General features: G+C 45.2%; 1 protein-coding gene across 1 annotated transcript in view; it reads right to left on the bottom strand.

The window, feature by feature from the left end:
* The window catches only part of cspg4 (chondroitin sulfate proteoglycan 4), a gene marked incomplete at its 5' end in the record, with an annotated part of 58,399 nt that extends 37,613 nt beyond the window's left edge, over nt 1–20,786 (bottom strand). The window contains one exon of the mRNA XM_084477096.1: nt 20,711–20,786. Within this exon, the coding sequence (XP_084333222.1) occupies nt 20,711–20,786 (76 nt within the window). The remainder of the gene's footprint in view (nt 1–20,710) is intronic.
* Nucleotides 20,787–23,630: the final 2,844 nt, after the last annotated feature.

The following is a 23,630-nucleotide window of genomic DNA, read 5'->3' on the forward strand; positions in this document are numbered from 1 at the left end:
AGGGAAAGGAGACAGAGAGAGACGGGGTGAGGTTGACAGAGGAACAGATTATGAACAGATGCAGGAGACCTACTGTGCAATAGGGGATTTGTGAAGGGAGTCTTTTTATTCACCGCTCGAGGCAAACAATATCTCCATGGAGAGGGAGTCAGTGGCTCCACTGAACACTCCATAACAAAGCTCTCAGCTAAGAATCAATGCTGCACCGCGGGATTCCCAGGCAGCCTGGAGAGGTGCACAGTGCTAGGAAAAAGTTAGGTGAAACACCGAAAAAAGCATGAAAGAATCTAGAAAAAACTAAAATGAATTTTGTGTCAAGTTCCCGTTTTGCGCATTTCATTAAATTTCCTTGTTTCTGCATGTTGATAACAATAATGTTGTTTATTTTTTCTTTGCATGAAGCAATCGAGTGCTCTAAAAATGAAAACAGCCGATTCCACCTTCTGTGTGCTGGCCTGATGCTGACAGCGTGCTATTAGTGGGCAGCGGAACTGGCACAGACTGGCTGTCAGTCAGTCTCACTTGTCCCCAAAGACTCTGCTGCTGGGCTATGGTGTGCTGTGTGTTTAAACCCGTCTGGGCTTAAAGACCAACAGTTAGTTTGCTCAGCAGCTCCACAAACATGTGACGTAGAAGTTGATATTTCACGGAAAAGCGTGGAAGCGCCATGGTGCTTTGCTTTGCATTCTTTGTTAATCTTCCATTGTCGTATTTTATATTCATGATTTCCATTGTCTCGGCCAAAATATGGCAAAGTCAAAAAAGAAGTAGGGCCAGATTTATTTAACACGTATATATATAAAACAGCTCTTAAAGATGAATAAGTAGCTAAGGTGTAAGGATCTTACATCATCAAGGATATCCTTCATTTTTACCAGAGACACGACAACACCAAATAGCTCAGCAGCTTAAGGTTTGATGTGTGCTGTGGTCTTGATTCATGTGGTTCCACTGCCAGAGTAAAACATTGACTAGAAAGGAGACTTGTAACACTCTCTTCCTGAGTGTTTCAGAACACTCACTTCTGCACATGTGGCCGTCCCAAGTATTTAGGGGCCGGCCAGTCTAAAGGTTGTCCAACTTTCTGCATCCTACTGCATCATGTTTCTTCTTCGCTGCACTTAGGCCCATTTAGGGAGGTCAATCCATGTCATCTGATTGGTAATTACAGCAAAACCCCTGATCTTTTGACCTCTCTATTTACAAAAAAAGCCAACCATCATTCTTCTCTCCTTCTGTTCTTCCGGCTCAATTGAGAAAAGCAAAGCCAGACATGTTTTCCACTGAACATACAGACATTCTCGCCCTCCTCCCAAGAACGGTTCTCCCCCCCATTAAAGCTGAACATGACCATTTTTCTGTTCAGCTGGGTACCGAGCAGGGTTAGAAGCTGCACCAGATCAGAGAGGCCTTGTCATGCACCGAAACACAGGCCAAAACCCTCCCCAGACGTGTTCGCTGGTGCTTCCCTTCTTTGAGTAAGCAAGCACGAACCAGTCTGGCAGAACCGTCAATAAGAAGAGGGGAATATAAAGTAAAGCAAGCAGAGCTGTTCTGTACGCAGATGACACCTGCCACGGGTTAGGTGAGCTGATCCACGCAGCACGGCTCCGTTTCCTCAGCAGGGATATCATAATTGTAAATCTGAGGATTAGCCATCACAGTGTTTCCCAGATCCGAGTGATCTGTCTACATGGCGACATGCCTCATGAAAAATGTCTCAGTTTGCCCTTTTTGAGATAAGTCCCAAATCCGTCACACAAAGATATTGAAATGCGCCTCCCCATTGCCCTCCCCCCTTATCTAATTTCTTCCTTTGACTTCCTTTCTTATACAACATATATCTTCTGAAAGTAGACTTGAATGTTTGTTATCTGAAATAGGTTTTATTTACTCTGCATGGTCACACTAAGGCAATCCCACTTTTTCTTGTTTGTAGTGTGTTCGTCTTTTGCATTAGAAGAACAGCCATTTCTGCATGTCAACATTCTTCTACACTATCATATCAAATCATCTTAGATCATATCCACATGTCAGTTGATGATTTGGCTTTGGTTTAAATAAAAATAGGATCAACATATGGAGGATCAGTATGTTACCCCACACCAAGAATAAAACTACATTTTGTTTGTCTCTGTCTGTCTCCATTTAGCCCCCTCCCTAGTTACCTACCTTCCTACTACCTACAGTAATTTAAGAAGAATGTGATTAGAGAATTAGCAAAATTACGACTCTGTGCTTCGCATATGTTTCATATATTGTCCAAGAATTCCCAAATTCTGATTCAGGTTTTTGGTGTTGCTCAGCATTCAATGTGTTTGTTGTTGTTGTCTGCACCTTACAATCCTCTGTCAAATGATACATGTTAAAAGGCAACCCATTCACAAGCAATTTTCCCTGTGGTTAAGTGACTTTTTATGGTGTATTGTGATTCTTGAGGTCAAAAGAGACATGTTTGTGTTCTGCTGCTAGGTAAATATATAATTTAATAATTCTAAATTATTGATGTGGTATCATACCATTAAAAAAAGGTCTCCAAGATTCTCTATCCACAAGGGCATGAGCGATGGAAAGATTTGCTGCTATCAAATTTTCAAATGTTCTTTTTTGAATTCCAGGAGCCTGTTCCATCACTAACATCGTATATCTATCTATCATATCTACATACTCATACTGAACAAATATTCAAACAAAACGTATAAGAAAAACATAATTTAAAAAATTGAACTTTTCAAGGAATTTTGTTGACCGATACTTTTGGAAATCTTTGACAAACCTATACAAACAAAACAAAAATCACTCAAAACTCTGTCCCATGGAGGCTGAGAATAACGGAAAACGTCAGGAAAAGCCAACCACCCTGAGCCCGGGGAAAAAACTGGCGGCATGTCAGGCGTTATTTTTGACATCAGTGGTACCCACACTGGTTTACAAGAAGGTATGATTAAGCAGGCTCATGCCGTCCCAAATCTGCTTGCAGAGAACCACAACGTGGGTCTGAAAGGTCTGATGGCCCACCTATGTTGCGGTTTCACTGGTGATTTCAACAAACACAAGGCTCAAAATTATTATATTTCTCTGAAAGGCAAAGGGACTTTTAGCTCATGGAGTTTGGAGACTCAAATATACAAAGCAGATCATGTGATGTTACAGTATGTCCTAGTAGGCCTATAGTTTTAAATTCAGGATAGGTTGTAAAGAAAGGAAGCAGTATTTGTGTTTTGCTTGCACAAATTTGCTTGTCCACGTTAATATGGACAAATCAATTAAAACGCTGTTTAAAAAGAAAAAGCCTCCAAAGTAATGGAATTGTGAAACGTGCAGACCAAGGCTGCTCAAGTCTTCCAACTGAAAGACTAATTGCATAATAACAGCCAATTAGTCACTAAAGGAGTGAGGACAGTTGTTTCGTCCGGGCGCTAGACTAAATTCTGGGTTATTAGAAAGCGAGCTGGGTGGCCTAGATGAGCTCTAATTGGTTGCAGGATGTTTTGAAGGTTTGAAACCAAAACTCTCTGTTATCCGATGCGCTTCCCCGCGCAGGGGCTGTGAACCTCTCCATTATGCAAATGAAAACCCATGCCTACAAGAAGGTGGTGTGGTGCACTTGTCTGAGGAATACGTGCTTGTAGCAATCTTGAGATTTAAAAAAAGAAATAACAGGCCCGTTTCGTTTAGTCTGTGAACGGACGTGAAACAAACACATCTGTGAACGCTAGTATATCGACCAAAATACTTTTTACTGCTGGTGTTTTAATTTTTGTTTTATTAGCATTGTGAGTCGATTCCTCCAAACAGTTGGTTATAGGGACTTCAAGGTCTCTAGCTCCCATCTTCAGTTCGATCACACATTATTCATCATAGCATATTTTCGCAGTCTTTAAAAAGGAGCACAACTCAAATGTTAAGCTGCACTGTCTGCTAACATGTCTTTCTGCTGGGAGCCAATCAATAAGCGGATCTGCGTTGGGACTGTAGTACTGCTTTCTCAGAGAAAACCATCAGGCTGAAAAACGTTCACACACTTTATGTGAGTGCATACGTATCTGTGTTTGTGTGTGTGTGTGTGTGTGTGTGTGTGTGTGTGTGTGGGGTGGGTACATACAACTCTTTATTTGTGTGTGTGTGTGTGTGTGTGTGTGTGTGGAGTGGAATTTGTTTTCTACCTCTTTTTTTTTTTTTTTACTGTGCATCTCCTCTCCAGAACCTGACCAATGCTGTTCTTTGAGGTGGTTTTGGATCGGTGCGAGACGACTTCTCTTTTTAGAACATTTATAAGACCATCCGGCTCCAAGGAGGAGGTTCCGCCTAATCCAAGCGCTGGAGGGAACTAGCTCCCCCTCAAAACCCCCAAAAGAGGAAGAAAAACCAAACAAACTGCACATGAAGTAGCTTTTTTTTCAAACGCACTACTGTAAAAGGAGCCTTTGTATGCGCAATAATCCATCCTAACCGACAACTCGACGGGCAGGGAAAGGACTGAGTGGAAAGAACGACGCAAGGAAGGAGCACGCCATGTATCCAGCGGTGAGGACGAGGGAGATTTCAACTCAGCGTTCACAGATCTACTTTTTTGGAGGGAAACTCTCCTTCTTTGGGATTTCTCGCCACTGTTGAAGGGCCCCAGAAGCTCTTGGCCCAGAGCTCGGGGCGTTGTCTAGTTTATGTGGCCATCGCTCTCACTACAATAACAAACGTCCGCCGGATAATAATGACACATTTTTTACTTTTAACTGCCTTGCTCATTCGGTGAGGTAGCTGCCAAATGGTGCTGTCCTGTTCAATAAGACACATCTGGTCATAAAATGTCTAAGTGGCAGGTTGAGGTTTTGAGCCTCAAAGTGTCTAGCGTCACCAAGTGAACAATTTCATTCCCACTCACCGATTCAAACGAATTGAACGTGGGTGATTTGGCACAAATGTTGCAGAATAAACTAATTAAATATCGACATGCACGTAGGTCCAAACGGTATATCTGATGATTTTTTGCTTCTCTGTTTAATCTTGAGCATGAATCACATGTCTGTGCACTAACGATCAACTGTAAATCTCAGCTGTCGTTAAATGATGATCATCCTCCTAAGCCATCAGGTGACTCCATGTGCTCTGGAGCCAACATGGCAACATCTGCACTCTGTTCAGAAAGCCACGTGAAGCTGCCTTTCATATAAAAAAGAAACAAAGCATAGAGAGAGCACCTCATTGGAAGTCATAACATGCGATATGAGAGAGGGCCGTGAACCATGGCTCGGCCCATCACAGCTGGTTAAGGCCTTGGGTCGACAAACCGAATCCTGGCTGTCCGAAAAATGAAGCGAGTTGCTTCGTTACGCTAATGAACACTATTCCGGGGCGGATAAAGGCTGTCCATGAAGCTCATGGACAGTATTTCCAGCTTTCAGGCTGCATCTCAGCAGAGACCCTGTTTGTTAAGCCACTGGAGTAGACCGATGCTTCTATGAATGTTAATTCACAACGTGATTTTTTGGGGGAATGGTTTCTAATGGTATGGTATGCAGGAAGTACGTGTTTACATAGGAATGCTAAGATGTTTGGATTTTTAGGCTAGGCATTCTTTTCTCTCTCGAACCATTACAGTAAACTCAGTAAATTCTAGAAATTGTTGTGGGGCATTGCCTTTTGTGTATTATTGCTGGGTTGGTTCCCAAACAGACAAGGGAAGGGAGGCAAGGGACCCTATTATGAATATTTTTTGTGTTTGTAGCATGGCATTAATTTGTGTAATTGGCTGAGCTCTCTGTGGTGTATGGTAAAAAGTATGACTTCAATATTCATGTGACCTTTTTCTAATTGTGATAATTTTCTCAGTACATAGAATTCAACTATATAATTTTTCCCCCCCCATCAGCTACAAGATCTCTGGAGGAGGCCCATGGTCTGACGTAGAGACCACTTCTCAGACGCCTTTGAGGGTATAATGTATGTCTTAAACTGCTGAACTCCTTGGCTCAGAATTGCATTGGAATACATTTGTGCAGAATTATCATATCCCTCATGTATTCCTTTTTTCAGCCTGCAACTAGTTTCCTGAAATACTCAGGACACATTCATGAAGTCCTTGATTACAGTCTTCTGTATTTCCACCGAAAAAAATAGATATTTTCGAAAATCATTCATCAATCTATCTTCCTCAACCACTTCTCTGGTTTGGGTTGGTCGCCATAGCAATCGTAAAGCCCTCCACACTCCTCTGTTTCTTTCCCTGACAGCTTCTCCAGCTCATCTTGAGGAGCCCCAGGCCATCCCAGGTCAGCCTTGACTTCTGATCCCCCCAGCCAGGCCTGTAGCCTGGGAACCAGACGAATTGCGCAAACTCATGTTTCATTTACTCAGAATATAAGGTCTGGCTCCCTTCCCATCCAAAAATATTTCTGCCCGGTATGAGATAGACTGACCAATCACAACCGTTGATCAAATATGAGACCACCATAGAGGCATTTTACAAAAGAACAACAAAATGGCTGCCGCTGATGTAGAACGGACTATTGATTCTGCTGTCGAGACAATATTAAATGAACTGGCCGGTATATTTTCACCACAAGAAGAACAAACGACTGCACTTAAAGCCTTTGCACTTAAAGTAAGATGTATTTGCTACATGTTGTCGGTTTACAATTTTTTGTCTCTCAGTGCTAAGTCACCCATTTCGTTGCTATGATTGGTTGTAGGCCTATCCAATAGCGACCAGAGGCATTTTGGTTGATGCCTGTTGGCGACGCCCCTTGGAGATCAGAAATGAACGGAGAGGTTCAAGACTAATTGCAGTTTGTAATTCGTCTGCCGATGCCAGGCTACCAGACCTGGGGTCGACCTTGCGGTTTCCTCTCCATTAGCCTCATCTGGATCATCTCCAACTAGAGCGGGGGTCGGAGACACCCCAGTTTAATGCCCTGAGACCACCACAGCTGGCTCTGCCCCCACCCCCCACTAACTACACCTGACCTCCCCATATAACGGAGAAGTCGTCAACCAGGATGTCCTGGGGAGGACACTCACCTTCTTTCACTTTGATTCACTCCCCGAAGCTCTGAATGTCCATAGGCAAGACAGAAATATGAATTAATTTAAATAACCTGATAGTTTCAATGTCTTAATAAATGATAAATTATCCATTTTATTTTGATACTCTTTTTTATTAATCGTATAATTTTTTAAGAGAGAGAGAGAGAGAGAGAGAGAGAGAGAGAGAGAGAGAGAGAGAGAGAGAACTCTCTGAGGGAGACTTAATAGCTTCCGCGCTATGTGTTTAAAATAGGCCTACCGCCCCAAAACAGTCCCATTATCCAGCCCCGTACAGTATACGAGTATAAATAACTGAGGATAAATCACGTCTCTACTGCAGGGCTCCGAACCCTAAACACAGTGTGTATGCAACGCTTACGAACTCAGAGGGAAGAGATACATGTGACACGACAGGGCGGTCACGGTTAATGCCTCACTCATGGCTCCCTGGCAGGTTCTCCATCAGGCTTCTGCTCTCCTCCGCCACTGCGAGACAGCCTGGGATCCGATACGTTAGCTTTCCAAAATGACTTGGGTCCTGGGGGACGGCAGGCAGAAGGCGAGGATCGGGGGGAGCAACCCAGATGAAGAACCCATTTTACTTTCTGAGAAGAAATACCAAAAAAAACGAACAGGAATACAGAGTGTGGGCTGTAGTCTGCGTTATAGTGTGGTCACGGAAAATCCATTACGCCAAGATGATGGGAGTGAGTCACAGAAGTTGACTGATATCTCACAACCAAGTATTCTGTTTTCCCACAAGACACCATTTGAAACCGCACTTCTAACAGTTAAATGACAAAAAATGATGGGTTTTCAAACCTCTGAGTCACATAAAGAGGAATGTTCTGCCCACGTATTCATATGAGCCTCCACCCTGGGTGAATATGTCAACAAGCTATTAACCAGTCGTAGAAAAAAAGAAACACTGATAGTAGTAAATAACAGCTGAGCAACAGCCTGGTGTAAGAAATGACACGCTAACACCAAGATACCGTGCTAGCTGATGGTCGGGGAACATTTCTGAGCTCTGCTTCACGTTACTGTACGAACCACCAAGCTACGTTCTGGCAGTTTAATCACTCAGCACACACATACTCACTGACACACACACACACAAACACACACACTCAGACACACTCACGCACGTGCACAAACACACGCACACTCAGACACACTCACACACACATGCACAAATACACAAATATTCACACACACACACACACACACACACACACACACACACACACACACAAAAGCACAAACACACGTGTGTGCAGACATGCAAACTCTCACACAAGCACACACTCGCATGCACGCACACACTCGCCTACCAACACTGTCAAGGACACACACACACACACACACATGCATGCAGGCACACAAACGCTCACACATGCAAACACACACACAGACACGCACACAGATGGCAGGTAAGACTAGAACATTCCGTGGCAGCAATGGCTTTGCCTTTCTTCAAATCTTCCCCAGCTTCAGGAATACAAAACATGGAGATGTACTCGGAGGCTGTGGGGTGAGCTCAGGGCAGGGGTGAACGAAAACAGGTGAGTATGCTCCTTGAAAGTGAACGCTAAACAAATAATTTGAAAACTTTGAGAAAAGGTTGTAACACATTGTCCATCTACATACAACACTGCCAAGATATGTCAGGAGACTGGTGCCAAGGTAAATAATCGTAAGAATGTCCAGCGAAGGCAACGTGTCCTTGGTATCTATAGTGTATCTACAAGACACATATCTAGGGTATCTACTTGACGAAAGTATCTGTGTGCCATTTTTTACAGTGGGTTCTCTTCACGAAAAGAGTTAAGAGCATGACGACCCTCTGACACGTTTCTTCCATTGTGTCATGAAACGGATTGGGGAGTCACCATTGGTGTTTAGTTTAGCTCAGCAAATGGAAAGGTGGAGAGTCACACACACACATTTGGAAAACTGGAGATGGAGAGAAAAAGCTTTGGCATTGTATGCCTTTTACCCAGATGTGTGAGTGTGTGTGCACGCACACCAAGCACACACACACACACACACGTGTGAAGATCCAAAGGCAATGCACTCAACAAAGCATCTTCTTAAAACCGAAACATCCCTTACTTTTACGATGACTATGGGCACATATGCGATGTAGTAAACAAAAGCTGCAGCTGGCGGTTTATGGCAAATATCAAGATGGTGGACCAATGAGAATGCTTGGCTCATTCCAGTAGATGATACTCTGTAATTACCGGTGAATGTTTATTACCCATGCTGCGTGGCAACAAATGGCTATTGTCCTGACTGATCTAGAGGAAGATGATATCCAAAAGCCAGACGTGTGTCTGTTGTCTGTCTCTGCGACAGGCAGTACACCTCCTTGGGCTTGTTTGCATACATATGTTAGGCCTGGGATCCACGGCCTCACTATGGAAAGTGCAATGCGGTGAAGTTGCCAAGGACACATTCATTCTCCCAGCTAAGCTGTGTGTGTTGGAACAGCTGTTGGTGGCTGTTAGCTCCGTCACTCCCGTTACTTCCATTAGGCGCGTTGGAACCGACCCAGAGTGAAACTTAACATTATTCAGAGAACTTCTTCCGTTAAATCAATAAAAGAGAAGGTTTGGTATTGTTTGGTATTCATAATGAGCCAGGTGGTGTACACACTTTATTTATACTCTACTACCACTTTCAAGGTTAATATATTCCACACATACTTTAAGCCGAGGATGGGATCCAAATGAGGAAGCCTCCAACTGAAAAAAGCAACCGATAACAGCATCTTGGTGTAGCAGTAGGAATAAGCTTAAAGTGTGAAACGTATTCTGGGGGGGTGAGAAAGAAGCCTACAATTTTTGACAGTAATACCTTTTCTGCTTTGTACTGAAGCATATCATATAGCATAGTATAGTAAAATTATTCAACAATTTAAACGTATATACATTCTTAAATGGATAAACACTTATACTCCAGACGCATTTAGAGGATAGAATGATCAGGCCGGATGTGCGATATAACCAATTTTAGGTTTCTGGAGGAAAGACCCACTCAAACGTACAAACACATACAGTATACGTAGAAACACAGAAAATGTCTCTCTCTCAAACCCATGTCTTATGTGCAGACGGCTCTGTTCAAGGATGAGTCCTCGTTGCGTCAGTCTTTCAAACTGACTTTCAAAATACTGAAATGTGTTTTCTAACCACTGGTTTCAAACCTGCGACATTGCTATATATACACGAGGAGCCAGTGTAGGGTAGTGGTGGCTCCTGGGGTGTAAAAGACACTGGGGTCGATCACCAAATGTTCACAACAGCGTGATTCTTAACCCATATCCGATGCTAAATGTCATATCTAAAAGAGTTGCTGCGTACAAAAGCATCGGCTAAATCAAATTACAAAATATACAACTAAATGAGAAATTGTACAATTGTAATAATAGTAATTATAATATCAATGAAACAAGGCAATACATTCTTCATGTTCTCTCCCTTCCAAACCTTGTTGTCTTCCAGGCTGCATCAAAACATCCCCTCTCATCTGTGGTGACGGGATAGAGAGATTTGATCTGTGGAGAATCTGGAAAATGCTCTTTAACGCATTTGGTTACACTCTGACAGAAGGTCGCGGGGTCACCCATGGTCTCTTAGTGTCTCTAGGGTCCATTTAGCACTGGACGACCTGGTGCCAAGGGCCAAACCAGGCCCAAAGACTAAATGAAATCTTGTCAACGGACCTCTCTCTCTGTCCTATATTTCTTACTCTTGTTGTGTGCTAGTTTCAGTGCCTAAAACGACCACATGTTTTATTGTTTAACATTTGATGAATAAAACTCATGCTGATTCTGTATCCCCTCTGTTGGTTTCATGGGTGTATCTGTCCATTGATCCAGTCCTTGTCTCCATCCATCCTGACATTACATTAGGATGATATATTATTCTGGCAGACAAGTGGTGTCAAGTGCCAGAAGTATTATTCTGGCAAGCAATTTTGATCCATGTTATTAATGAGCAGGCCGGTCGGGGTGAGGGTGTATTACCCAAGGATGGCTACAGGCCGACTGAGGGCATGGGGGTTTGAAGAGAGACTCTTTGTCTGGTGCAGTCAAACACCCTAACTAACCCCTTAACCACTAGACCATCCTATCCCAGGAAGCACACTGTAAGTACACAGACAGTTCACCGTGAGTGTACTTCTCTGGCTGAGTATACAGGCGTAGACAGACTCCATCGTCAGGGGTAGAGTGCCTTCCCAAAGGGGGACTTTGGCTTTAAGTATCAAGCTTCCCATTACGGCTCCCTGCTCCCGCTCCCCTCCCCCATGCTACTGTAGCAGTACAGTCACCCACACCAAACGCCACGGGAAGGATCGTTTCCTGTGGTTATTTTAGGGGCTCTGAATGGTGGGCCGATGACATCATCAACGCCGCGAACACTGGGACCGCAGCACGAGCAGTCGTCCAGCCAAATGTGTACACACACACATATATATATATATATACGTACACACACACACACACACACACACATACATATATATACGTACACACACACACACACACACACACACACACACACACACACACACACACACACACACACAGTCCCTTCCCCCTTGCTCTTCCAGTCCCATGCGAAGCATTTCATTCCTATGTTCCCCAGTCTGTTTTTATCTTCATCTCTGTTCCAATCTGTTTGGCTCGTTGCAGTACTGTGGTGCTTTCCCCAACTCAAACTGCCGCAAAACAATTGCAAACAATGTCAAAACTGATGAGTTCAGTTGTTCTTTTGACATTGGATTCGCAATTAAGTTGAACATTTATTTACCTTCATGAATGTAACAAGGCATTGAGGCGATGGGGAAATTCATAATAAACAAAAACATTATAATGCAAATCTAATTTGATACACAGACACAGCTCGAGGTAGGGATGGAGGGTACTGGAGCGCAAATGTTAATGATAGCAGGTTCTCAGTGTCATAAGCTAGGAGCTACTAAAATGTTAGCAGTCAGATGTCTCCTTATTAACTGCACTGACCTCGGGATTATGAGTCATAGGCTAGCGAGGCCACTTGGTTAGGGAGGAAGTCCTCATATTAGCTGCTAGCTATATTGAGCATGTGGGGTGAGTCATATTCTGGCCAACAGACTGCTAACATTACATATATATATTTGTATATATATATATAGTATATATATATATATATATATATAACGTACATAACTTAACATCCAAACACAATCAACGTCCCTGCTATACTGTTGAAACATACCCATGTGTGTGGCTAATGTATTTTGTCCTGTGGGTATCTGATGGAGCTTGTGCGGTAAATTCCCATTCATTTGCAGGCGAAAAACAAACATGAGAGACGTGGATTTGATTAGAAGCCGCCTCCCCACCCTAGGTGCATGTTTTCCCTGTTTCCTATCAGAGAGACAAAGTGGAATGCAGGATTTATCAGCCGGCATTCTTTGAAACGCGTAATAATTGCAAAGCACTCCGGGTATTCCAACCACCCCCCCCCCTTTTTTCCCCCGCCACTGTTCTGTCTTTGTCTATATTAGGTATGGAACACGGTGACATTTTGATTTGAGCTCCCAGCTTCAGCCACGTCGCTAACTAACGTAGCTTAACTCGCCGCAATCTGAATTAGATCTCGGATGAATCGTGCGGGAGCTGGCGCTGTTTCCCCATTTCCCGTCGCATGTGTGGGTTTATTTGATCCATTTCTCCAATAACATGGTTCTGTGGCATCTTGTGTGATAAGTGGGCACGCTTTCCATAAAAGAGCATGTTTGTTTATTTATTTATTGCATTATTTTTTTTTTTCCCAGATGCAATTTAGATAATAATGTGGGTGTCCTATGGAAGGACCACATGAACTGGCTGGATTACGAAGCAACAGTAGTTAATAACGACACTATCTACAGTTGATTGTGTTATTGATTAGGTAAAAGACTTGAGGGCTGTTTGAAGGGAAGATAAACTGTCATTTCATTTTAGCCTTTTATGACTGCTTAGTTGTGTGTGTGTGTGGGTGTATGTGAGTCTGTGTTGCTGTCAAGTTTTTATATTTGTTTTAATGGTAAAAAGGAAATGGTAACGAGGATAACAATCAATCTGGACCCGATTTTTGGTCCAAACCAAAAAAACGGTTAATCCAGACTCTGCTCTATAAAAATAAATAAATAAACAAAGAATCCCAGAAATGCTTTTCATATCGAGACATCTGCTCATGCATAATTCCTGCTTACAGAGAAATTGGCAGTTTTGTGATAATGAGAATTTTCTCCTGCATGTATTCCATTCTGGGCAATAATTCCCCCTGCGCTCTTATCTGAAATATAAACATGGCGGTGTGCCCCTGGGGGACCAGACTATTAGCTTCAATGCACTGCAGCAGGTGTTGGTCTGACTGTGTGATCTCACTATAGACGTGTTGCATTGAATCACACGTTGCTCTATCGTCTTGCAAAGCACTCTGTAACTTGCTTTCAAACATTGCAGTAGAAGTAAGGTTATTCATATTATGGAGGAACGTGAGGAGCTGAAATGTGTTCAAAAGTTATGTTATACAGCACAAAGGAAAGCTCCAAAGCTTGGGTGTTATAAGGAGTATTCCATACTCGGATTGGGATCTGAGAAAAAGTGGTCTCTCGTTGGACAGATACACTTGTAGTTATTTAACATCTGCCGACTCTGCAGGAATTTTCAGTCTAAACTTTCTGCTACACTAAACAGAAAACTCTTGTCTTGTATGTATTATATGACCCACGAGTAACACAACATCGGCCCCGTTTTACGTCATAGGTTCAATCAATGGGTCTGTGTTTAAGCAAAGGCTAAGGTAATAGCAAACAAGGCAATAGGAAGGTACGCCATACATATACACACACACCATCTGGGCACAGCTCTTGTTTCTCCTAAAGACTGTAACTCCCATAAGACACCAGGGCATCGAGCGAAAGCCTGCCTGTATAAATGACAGTCGGAGGTTAAAGCAACATTAGAGCATACTGCTAGATGCCCTTTGACCCCACCCTGACTTCCAGATAGAGTCAAACAACTCCTGCTTGAAGGACCTCATTGTTTACATTGTCTGGCCTAAATGGGCTCTGTGTGTGGGCCGCCAGTGTCCCTGTTCCTCGCAGTTCACAGATTTTAGATAATAACTCTAGCAGGCTGTGCCTTGCAGAGAGCATGGTGTGATAGACCATTTGCTGGGAGAAGCATAGGGAGTCTTTCAGGTTAAAGAGCTTGTTGATTTCCTCACACACGTATTACTATTGAATCAGAATGAACATGAATGACCACTATGATCTAGAGTTCAAGGATTATAGCATCCTGAAGCTTGCTCTTTCGTGGCGTCAATGAGAGGACTCAATGTTATAGGTTACTCACGTATTAACCTCTAATTCTTAGTCTATGTTACCTTGACTTCAGGGTGATAGTACGCATAGCATAGTCATGTCTCGGTCAGTTGGTCTGCAGAGCATCTGCTGCACAAACCACAAAGTCAAACAAGGGGGCCCCTCCGTTGTAGAACATCCATAATCTTCCCGGCGACTTGAGGGAACTCAGCCAATCAGAGAGTTTGAGGTTATCATCCGCCAGAGTGAGTAAGAGGGAAGCCAGGGAGGCGGCCCCCTTATTAGAAAGGTTATCAGTGGTGATACTCTGTCCCATCTTCTGTAATACCAAGGGGGTCTCAGTTTCATTCACCCACCCGCGCAGGCAGCTAACTGAGCAGATTAGCGCATATTCCACGGTACAGGACCCCATTCATGGAGAGCATTTACTGTAATTTGCATAGGCCCACAGGGACACTGCGTTAGGTATATCCATAATGCACTGTGTTAAACGGAACCACGCTTACACACGAGATCCGATTGAACTCGTGTACATTGCAATACGTACATATACATAATCCTTCTGTGCGAACGAGAAAACATGCATTCATGGATCAACGCGGTTTCCTGTGGACATTGAGGGCATCAATTCACACCAGGGGCTGGCCTACGCCACTGGCACATTCCCACACGTTCTCCGCGGCTGTTGGCGCTCTGTGTGATGTCACAACATTGGAGGCGAAGAACATTTTGTTGGAAAGAGGCGACGGCAAAGAGGAGGCAGATTTGTCTCACGCTGCGTTTTTCAAACACTCTCTGATTCTTGTCTGGCTCGGGACCAAGTGACGCATTTTTGTCAGTCCTGACACCGGCGTGTTTAAAGAGGGGGGTGGAGGCTGTAGGGGGGGTGGGTGTCAAGCAGTATCGCCTCCAAACCAGCGGATCCACCAACACACACTTATGCACAGACATGCTCACACACACACAGACACACACTCACACTCACACGCTCGCAAACATACACTTGCACGCGTACACACTTTCAAGCGTGCACACACATGTGCCCTCACACATAAATACACACATACACTAATCTCTAAATTTGAGCCGTGCAGATGTTGGTGTTATTGATCTCATGAGCGGCCCCTTGTACACGACAGGAACACAACACCCAGACGTGACATACACAACTTAACTCACGAAAAAAAACAAAAAAACATTTATTTTTGTGCCTGTTACCATGGTGACGTAATACAACAGGTGGGTGTGTGGGTGGGGGTGGTTGCAGATAGTGTGTCTTCTCTGCGATGCAAATCCCCTGTTTAAGCTTTGAAATTCAGAGAGCAAACACAGTAACAACCCCTGCCCCCCCCCCTCCCTACGACATGCATTAATCATCAGGGTTGTTTTATTTATATATTATTCCTACCCCAGGTCCATTGTTTGTCTGATAATGAGCATACCGAGATACGCGTAGCCTAATTCCCAATGTTCCCATGCGCCCTCCACATTAGAATATGTCTTGTACTTGTAGCCTCTGATATATTCACGAGTACAATACACCGTGCGAAGCTTGGCGAAAGTTTGAACCCCAGTGTCTCGTCGCCCCGGTCCACGTAGAACATACATACAATACATCCAGCGATATGCGTTGGAACATGGCAAAGAAAGGAGATGTATTGAGGAGAACTTAATCTATTTAACAGGATCTCGTTCCACTTGGAATTAAAACACTTGTGTTTCCGCCTCTGATACATTTTCTATCAGCAACAAGTTAGCCAAATGACCACCTGTGTGTTCGCCATGCTAAACTCTTTCAGCTGTTGAACTCCTCCTGACCTTGCAGGCACGAGAGTGGTCCAAACCAGTACCCCTTCCACAGAGGCAACAGCACGGTCATAACATCAGAATGCAAAGCCATAACGGGCGATTATTTATATTGAATGATTCTGCAGATAAACACTGAGACGCCGGCGTCGCACTGTGTGGAGCTCTCAGAATAGGCTCACACACAAGCGGACGGCGGCTGTTACGTGAATATCATACTCCATATGTTATTAAGTGGGCTTTTTGTACCACAGATGGTTCACTGCAGTAGGCCCCTGCTCCATCCAAATGTTTGGACTGAAACGAGGCACTCGGCTATATTTATGGCATACAAGAAAAAATAAATAAAAACTCTCACTTAAGGTCTCACTTAAGCCTGTTTGCACTTCTCCCTCTGTAAATCCCACAGGATTGAGAAAGTCTGCAAATTGACTGGATTTGCTTCGTGTCACATGAGTTAATACTCCCACTCCCATTGTAATACTCGCTTAAGTCGGGGAACACACAACTGACAACAGGCCTGTGAGAAAACCTGCGTTTTTCAACACTGCGCCGCCTAGCGTAACAGGATGGGAAAAGAAAGCCTGACAAATTTTCCGAGATGGGATTGATTGCAGAGCTCAACATTTTGTTGATCATCAGCATCCGATTCCCATCCTACCGCTGACGCGCTGCTCGTTCCCTTACAGATAACCCCAAACTAATCACTGTTGCTTCGGGAGTGGGTCGATGTGTAAGGCTTCTCTCTACATACGCGCGCGTGTGTGTCTGTGTGTATCGTATTGCATAGCAGACGTATACAAGTAAAGCAAACGTATACAGAACGCTAGAGGAGGAGGGAATGGATGGAACGAAGCTAAACAAGAACAAAAAGTCAATGCAAACAGTTCAGGAAGATTTAAGATCTGTGTGCGGGGAAGGGGGGGGGGGGAGGGGGGAGGATCCATTGACATGAGGGAGAGGATGGAGGGAGGGAAGGAGAGGATGGAGGAAGGAGAAAGGAGAGAGAAGGGAGGGGTGGAGGGAGGGAAGAAGAGGAAGAAGGGAGGAGTGGAGACGAGAGAGGATGGAGGGAGGAGAGGAAACGATGGAGGGAGGAGTGGAGACGACAGAGGACAGAGGGAGGAGGGGAGAGGACAGAGGGGAGGAGAGGACAGAGGGAGGAGAGGAGACGAGAGAGGACAGAGGGAGGAGAGGACGGAGGGTGGAGAGGAGAGGATAGAGGGAGGAGAGGAAAGGATAGAGGGAAGAGAGGAGAGGGAGGAGGGAGGGGTAGAGAAGACGGAGGGAGGGGTGGACAGGACGGAAAGAGGGGAGGAGAGGATGGAGGAAGGAAGGAGAGGACGAAGGGAGGGGCTGAGAGGATGGAGGGAGAGGTGGGGAGGGAAGGTAAAGACAGGGTGCGAGGCATTGGAGGAAAGGTAGTATGGGGGTGGGGGGACTTTTGTAAAGACTTGACAAGTCACACCTGTTCAACATTACCATTGCCTCTTACCGGCCCCAAATCTCCAGTCTGGGATTAGTGATGAACCACTTATTTGATCTTATCTGTTGAGGGATGCGTTAATTACTCAATCACCCTGCACCCAATCTGGGATATCTGCTGTGCGTGAGAGAGAGTGACATAAAGGAGTCAATCACTCCACAGCTCCTTAGTTTGATCCAACATTTAACATCTGTGCCGAAGAATTACGACTTGGCCCGACGTCGCGCGAAAGAGTTCACTTTGAGTGCGTTCGGTTGTTAATCAAATCCACTGTGACACGAGCGATGTGCGCAAATCATTTCCGCAAAGCCTTCAGTGTCATGTGACTATTCTCTTAACGTCGTAAACGAACGCTGGCGCAGCGAGATGTCAGCATCAGGCAATCAATGACGCTGATCTGAACACGAGTACGTACACACGACTGGATGAATGCGTCCTTCGACGAGCTGATCACAGCGAGCGGGGCCGACGCCAGCAGAGCTCCTGATTCCGTGCCACGGCGGCGGCAGCTTGCCTCTCCACAGGGATCAGACGAGGGTCTTTTTTGCTGCCAGCGCGGGGCCGTTCACCCCCTCGATGCGGTTTGTCTACGGCTTAATTGGAGTGGAATTTCCAGCGAGAGTTTATGAAGATCTGACAGCCGGTGGACTGCAGTGGGGCCAAGCATCTGGTCGGAAGGAGGCACGTTTTGCCCCACAGTGCACCCACTGCCGTGCTGTGGGGAACTTGGTTAATTGGCCGGGTTTGCTACACCACCCACCTCCGCCGAACCCAAGTCCACTTCCACCCTACTTTGGTCACCTCCACCCTACCCAACTCCACCCTACTTTAGTCACCTCCACCCTAACCAACTCCACCATAATTTAGTCACCTCCACCCTAACCAACTCCACCTCGGCCCTACTTTAGTCTCCTCAATCCTCCCAAACTCCACCCCCACCCTACTTTAGTCACCTCCACCATACTTTAGTCACGACCTTCCACCAACGTTTCCAGGTCCACGCCCCCCTTTCAGCGTCAGAAATAGTTTTTTGGCAAGCTAAGTTTGCACAAGCATATTTTTGGCACATACGTTGGCACAGTGAGGATTTCACACAAATATGAAAACCAACTGCACATGAATATTAAATGAAGTGAAAAATAACAAAGCATTAAGCAATATATATCTGAGATAGTCCCTACCCAACCCCCACCCTTCCCATGCCCCACCCTACCCCAGCCTTCATGCCTCCACACAGGATTCAGGTGCCTGAGCTGACCCAGCCCTAACACCGTGGAGCACATAATGTAAACTTCCAACACACACACACACACACACACACACACACACACACACACACACACACACACACACACACACACAAACCCCCCCACACACACACACACACACAAGCGTGTAACATATATGTGTAGCTGGGAGCGAGTCACTGCTGCAGTTTATACAAGAAGTGGTCTGAGGAACCATTGTATGACCACAGCTCTCTCCCCCTCTCTCTCTCTACACACACACTCTTTCTCCCTCTTTCGCTCTCTTCATCTTTCTCTCGACACACAAATGCTCTCACTTTCTCCTATGCTCCACATTTTTCTCCCCCTGCCCCCCCCCCCCCACACACACACTCCTCACTCCCTCTCATCCACTCTCTCCCTTTGCGACCACACACACAGCATACACATACTTTCCCACAAACATACACACACAAACAAACTCACAAACAAACTCACAAACACACACACACACACACACACACACACACACACACACACACACACACACAGGCTCAGCCTGTCATATCCCTGATGGATCCAGCCCGCTGCTCTTCTTCCACTGCTTCTGAAATGTTTTAGATTTAGTTTTCTTTCTCCTGTGTATGTGTGTGTGTGTGTGTGTGTGTGTGTGGAGCCTCCCTATTAAAGAGTCTCCTCACAGAGAACACGGTGTGTGAAAGCCTCACCTGACTGACGGCCAGGTTCACTCCTGGCCAGTCCCGGCTCTTAATGCTACCATGAAAACTCACACATTTCCCGGGTATACCCCTGATCACGCCTAGAGGCGAGTACACACATACACATGCATGCTCACACACCCACCAACACACACATACACACACATACAGACACGCCAGAATGCAGTTTAAAAAGCAGCAAATTCACTAGCATAAACTTTCACACATACAGGAGGAGACACACACACACACACACACACACACACACACACACACACACACACACACGCACGCACACAAAGTTTTTCCAGACACAGTGGAGCTATGGAGGTTGGGTCTGGCCAGACGCTGGCACAGTGATGACTCCAATGGAGAATAAGATGGTTTTAATCACAAAACAATGACTGGCGTGAGGGCTCACAAGCAGCTCACTGCTGAAAGCAGAAAAATGTGTTTGGGGAAAGCAGAAAAGCATTAATTCAGAACCCTATTTCCAGACGTACCCTGTCTGTGTCTGTGCTCCAGTGAGGTTGACTCTACTGTCTGCTGAAGCTGCGGAGCTTCACGTCTGAAGGGACAGCTCATCACACCCTGGGGTTGCTCTATGATTTATGTCATGGCTGGGGGGGCTTGGGGGTGGGGGTGGGGGGGGGGGGGGGGGGGGGAGGTTCTCAGAAGAGGACCCCCACCAACCAACCTACAACTCCCTACTACTGCTGACACATGTGTTTCAGTGTGTGTGTGTGTGTGAGAGAGAGAGAGAGAAAGAGAGAGTGAAACAGCCCGATAGAGAGACAGAGAGAGTTTGAGAGTGTGTGTGTGTGTCAGAGAGAGATTGCCAGATAAGAGAGAGAAACACAGAGAGAGAGTTTGAGAGTGTATGTGTGTGTGTGTGTGTGTGTGAGAGAGAGTGCTCTCTTGACCCTCTGTGTGCTTGGGTATGGGTGTGTGCGTGTGTGAGCTCTTGCCCCTGTGTGTGTGTGTGTGTGTGTGTGTGTGTGTGTCTGACAGCGAGTGGCTGTAGGATGAACCCATGCAACACACACCAGGCGGCGGCCCCAGGACAGCTGGACATGGTCACTTACCTCCGAGGGCTCCTGTGCCGGGCAGGCAGAGCAGGGCGGCCAGGGCACCCAACGCCACTAGATGCCAGCGTCTCATGTCGTGGGTTGTCTTCTTCGTTGTCTTTTTTGTATAAAGTTTGGTGTCTCCTTCCTCTCGGCGGGCTGCAAGTTAAGTCCTCCACTCTGGGCTTCAAAGACACTCCATTCAGAAGGCAACTGAATGACTTTCCACTTGTGGGACCCGGGGTGCTGCGGAAGGTCCCTCCTCCTCCCCCTCCTCCTCCCCCCTCCTCCTCCTCCTCCCCACCGGCCTCCCTGTGAAGTGGGCCGGCCAGGGGAGGTTCCCTGGAAGGAACGCCTACGTCTCCTTCTTTAGCCGCGGTTGGAAAAGTTAGGTCACCGCCTTTTTTTGTTACACTTGTGAAATACTTTTTTCTTCTTCTCTCTCTTTGTCTCTCTCTCTGGCCCCTGGGCTTACAGACAGGCAGACACACACACACACACACCGCTGTACATAGCACCACACACACACACACACACACACACACACACACACACACACACACACATACACAAACCGCTGTACGTACCACGAGACACACACACACACACACACACAATATGGAAACACATTGTTTACTGTTGAACTATCATCCAAATAGTTTTAGTGATTTGTATTTCATTTGAGATATTTCAGATCAAGGTTGCATCTTGCTCAAGGGTCTACCAATGGGCAGACTGTAGACTTTTTGGTTTAAACACAGCACCCTTCAGCTGAGAGAAAAAAATAACCTAACCCCTTGACTCTCCTGCCCCTGAAACATGTTTACAGTTTCATGGAATTCCATCTCAAGTTTAATTTTAGATATGATACATTATTCACTCATGGCGAGGCTAGGGGTAAATAAGTAACTTTAGTTGTTTTACGTTTGAGAGGGAGTGTCTCACAGGTATGCCTTGCAATACACCCTCAAATGTGCTCGCCATCATCCTTGAACTTCATCATCCCCCTTTTTTCCAGCTTGGTCAGAATGAGCTGCGAAGGGAATTAAGGAGCAAGCTTCAGGAATCATTATTTGGAGTGAGCCAATGGAACCACAGGATGGACCTCATTTAACCGTTGATTAAAGTCAGGTCTGAACTCCTGGGCCCCTTGGCTGAATCAATGTCTCATTCTCCACTCTATTCATTTGTTGTGTTGAGATAATCTGCCCTTGAGTTTAATTAAGAAAACGCCCGGCCCATTATGTGGAGGAAACGCAAATGCAGTTTCTACAGCCTCGCCAATCTACCAGTGATAGCTGGAGAAGCTCAGGGAAGCTTATTTACTCATTATGAGAAAGACTGAGTCTTCCCTTTCAGAGGCGCTCTGCTACTATTGGGAGTGTGTTTGGAATTAGTCTTAAAAGTCCAAGCGTGACGTTATTATTGTGCTTTTCCGACTACAATCTAGTCTAGTTGAGGCGACACTTTTGCCCAAAGCAATTTACAGTGAATGTATTTTTTCTTTAGACATAGGGAATTAAGGAACGGGTAGGGGTTTAGGTAGGTTGCTCAAGGATACCTGCTGATAGATGCGGACATTGGGGTTCAAAACCAGTACCCTCTGGCGGGGAGTCCCATACCCTAACCACTACATTATTCTGCCCCTTTACTCCTTATGAACAGGATTATCTGTAATGGTAGTACTGGGTAGATGCACTACATGGTCCCATTATACTGGGCACATGGCTAGGGTCAGTCTCACGTAGCCAGCCTAAATCCTGCACACTCAGCTCCAGTCTTGTCTAAAGATCTAATCTGTCACCACCCTGACACCGTCCGAGTGAACAGGATTCACTCTGCAAATCAGCGAATCCCAGGATAAGGCGAGTAAGGTTGATGATGGTTCTGGACACATTTCTAAAATCAATAAATAGATGATAAATGATAATATTAATGCTGCATTGGAATTAGTGTCATCTGAGCACAAGACGTTTTAACATCAATGAAAATAATAGCATTAATGTTTAAACAGCTCAAACGTTTTTTTTTACCAGGAAGTACGGAACAAGGGGTCTGACATCCGACTGGGCTGATTGACGACGCCCCTCAACAAACTCTGCCGAGTGCGGACTTTCCAGACCTTAATGAGCAAGGCAAATATGGCCGGGCTGCCCGAGGCTAGTCTCCTGTGGCGGTCCAAAATATCATTTGAACCACCTTGGGGTCCACAGATCAAGCAAGCCAGGTCGGAGGTCAGAGTTCATGGGTCATGCCACAGTGGATTCTGCAACAATAAATATTTTCTCATCTAATGGAAGCCTGAGCTGCTGAGGTTTACAAAGACAAGATGAGGATGATGAGGACATGGGGATAAATTCGTATTTTGGTGAAGAAGTTAATTCTGGAATCACTGGAAACAGCATATGAATTTTACTTAATCTCACCAAAGGTTCAATTTGAATGGATATTTTCTTTCGTCGTTTCACAGTATTCAGTGTAATACTTAAAATAAACTGTTTCATAAAGCAAAGCCAGCCACCTCAGGGGCTATTGTGGGGTGCTGATCCGCTTATTGGGTTGTTTTTCAGGGAATCTAAATGCTATAAGGAAGTGGTGATTCAAAAATACAGTTCACTCATGGTCATGCTTCTTTCGCACTCAATTTACAAAATTGCCCAAAGCCTATTATTTCTCTCCTTATACGACTTACGTTTGAAGTGGATATGCAAATAACGTAATCCTATAGTGTTTAGACAGTTTATGTCAAATTCTATACGCTTATTTTCCTCAGGGGTAAATGGTTCACCAGCACTCCTAGTGGTGAAGGTCCCCGTCACACACATGTGACGGGAAACTGAATCGCTTTAAAGCAGGATGAGGACCAGAAGATCAGTTCTCATTCTCCCCACAAATAAAAAAGCTTACATGAGCCCCCCCGTTAGGTTGAAAGGCAGTG

The sequence above is a fragment of the Micromesistius poutassou genome, assembly GCF_964030765.1.
Source record: "Micromesistius poutassou genome assembly, chromosome: 13".
Taxonomy (NCBI): domain Eukaryota; kingdom Metazoa; phylum Chordata; class Actinopteri; order Gadiformes; family Gadidae; genus Micromesistius; species Micromesistius poutassou.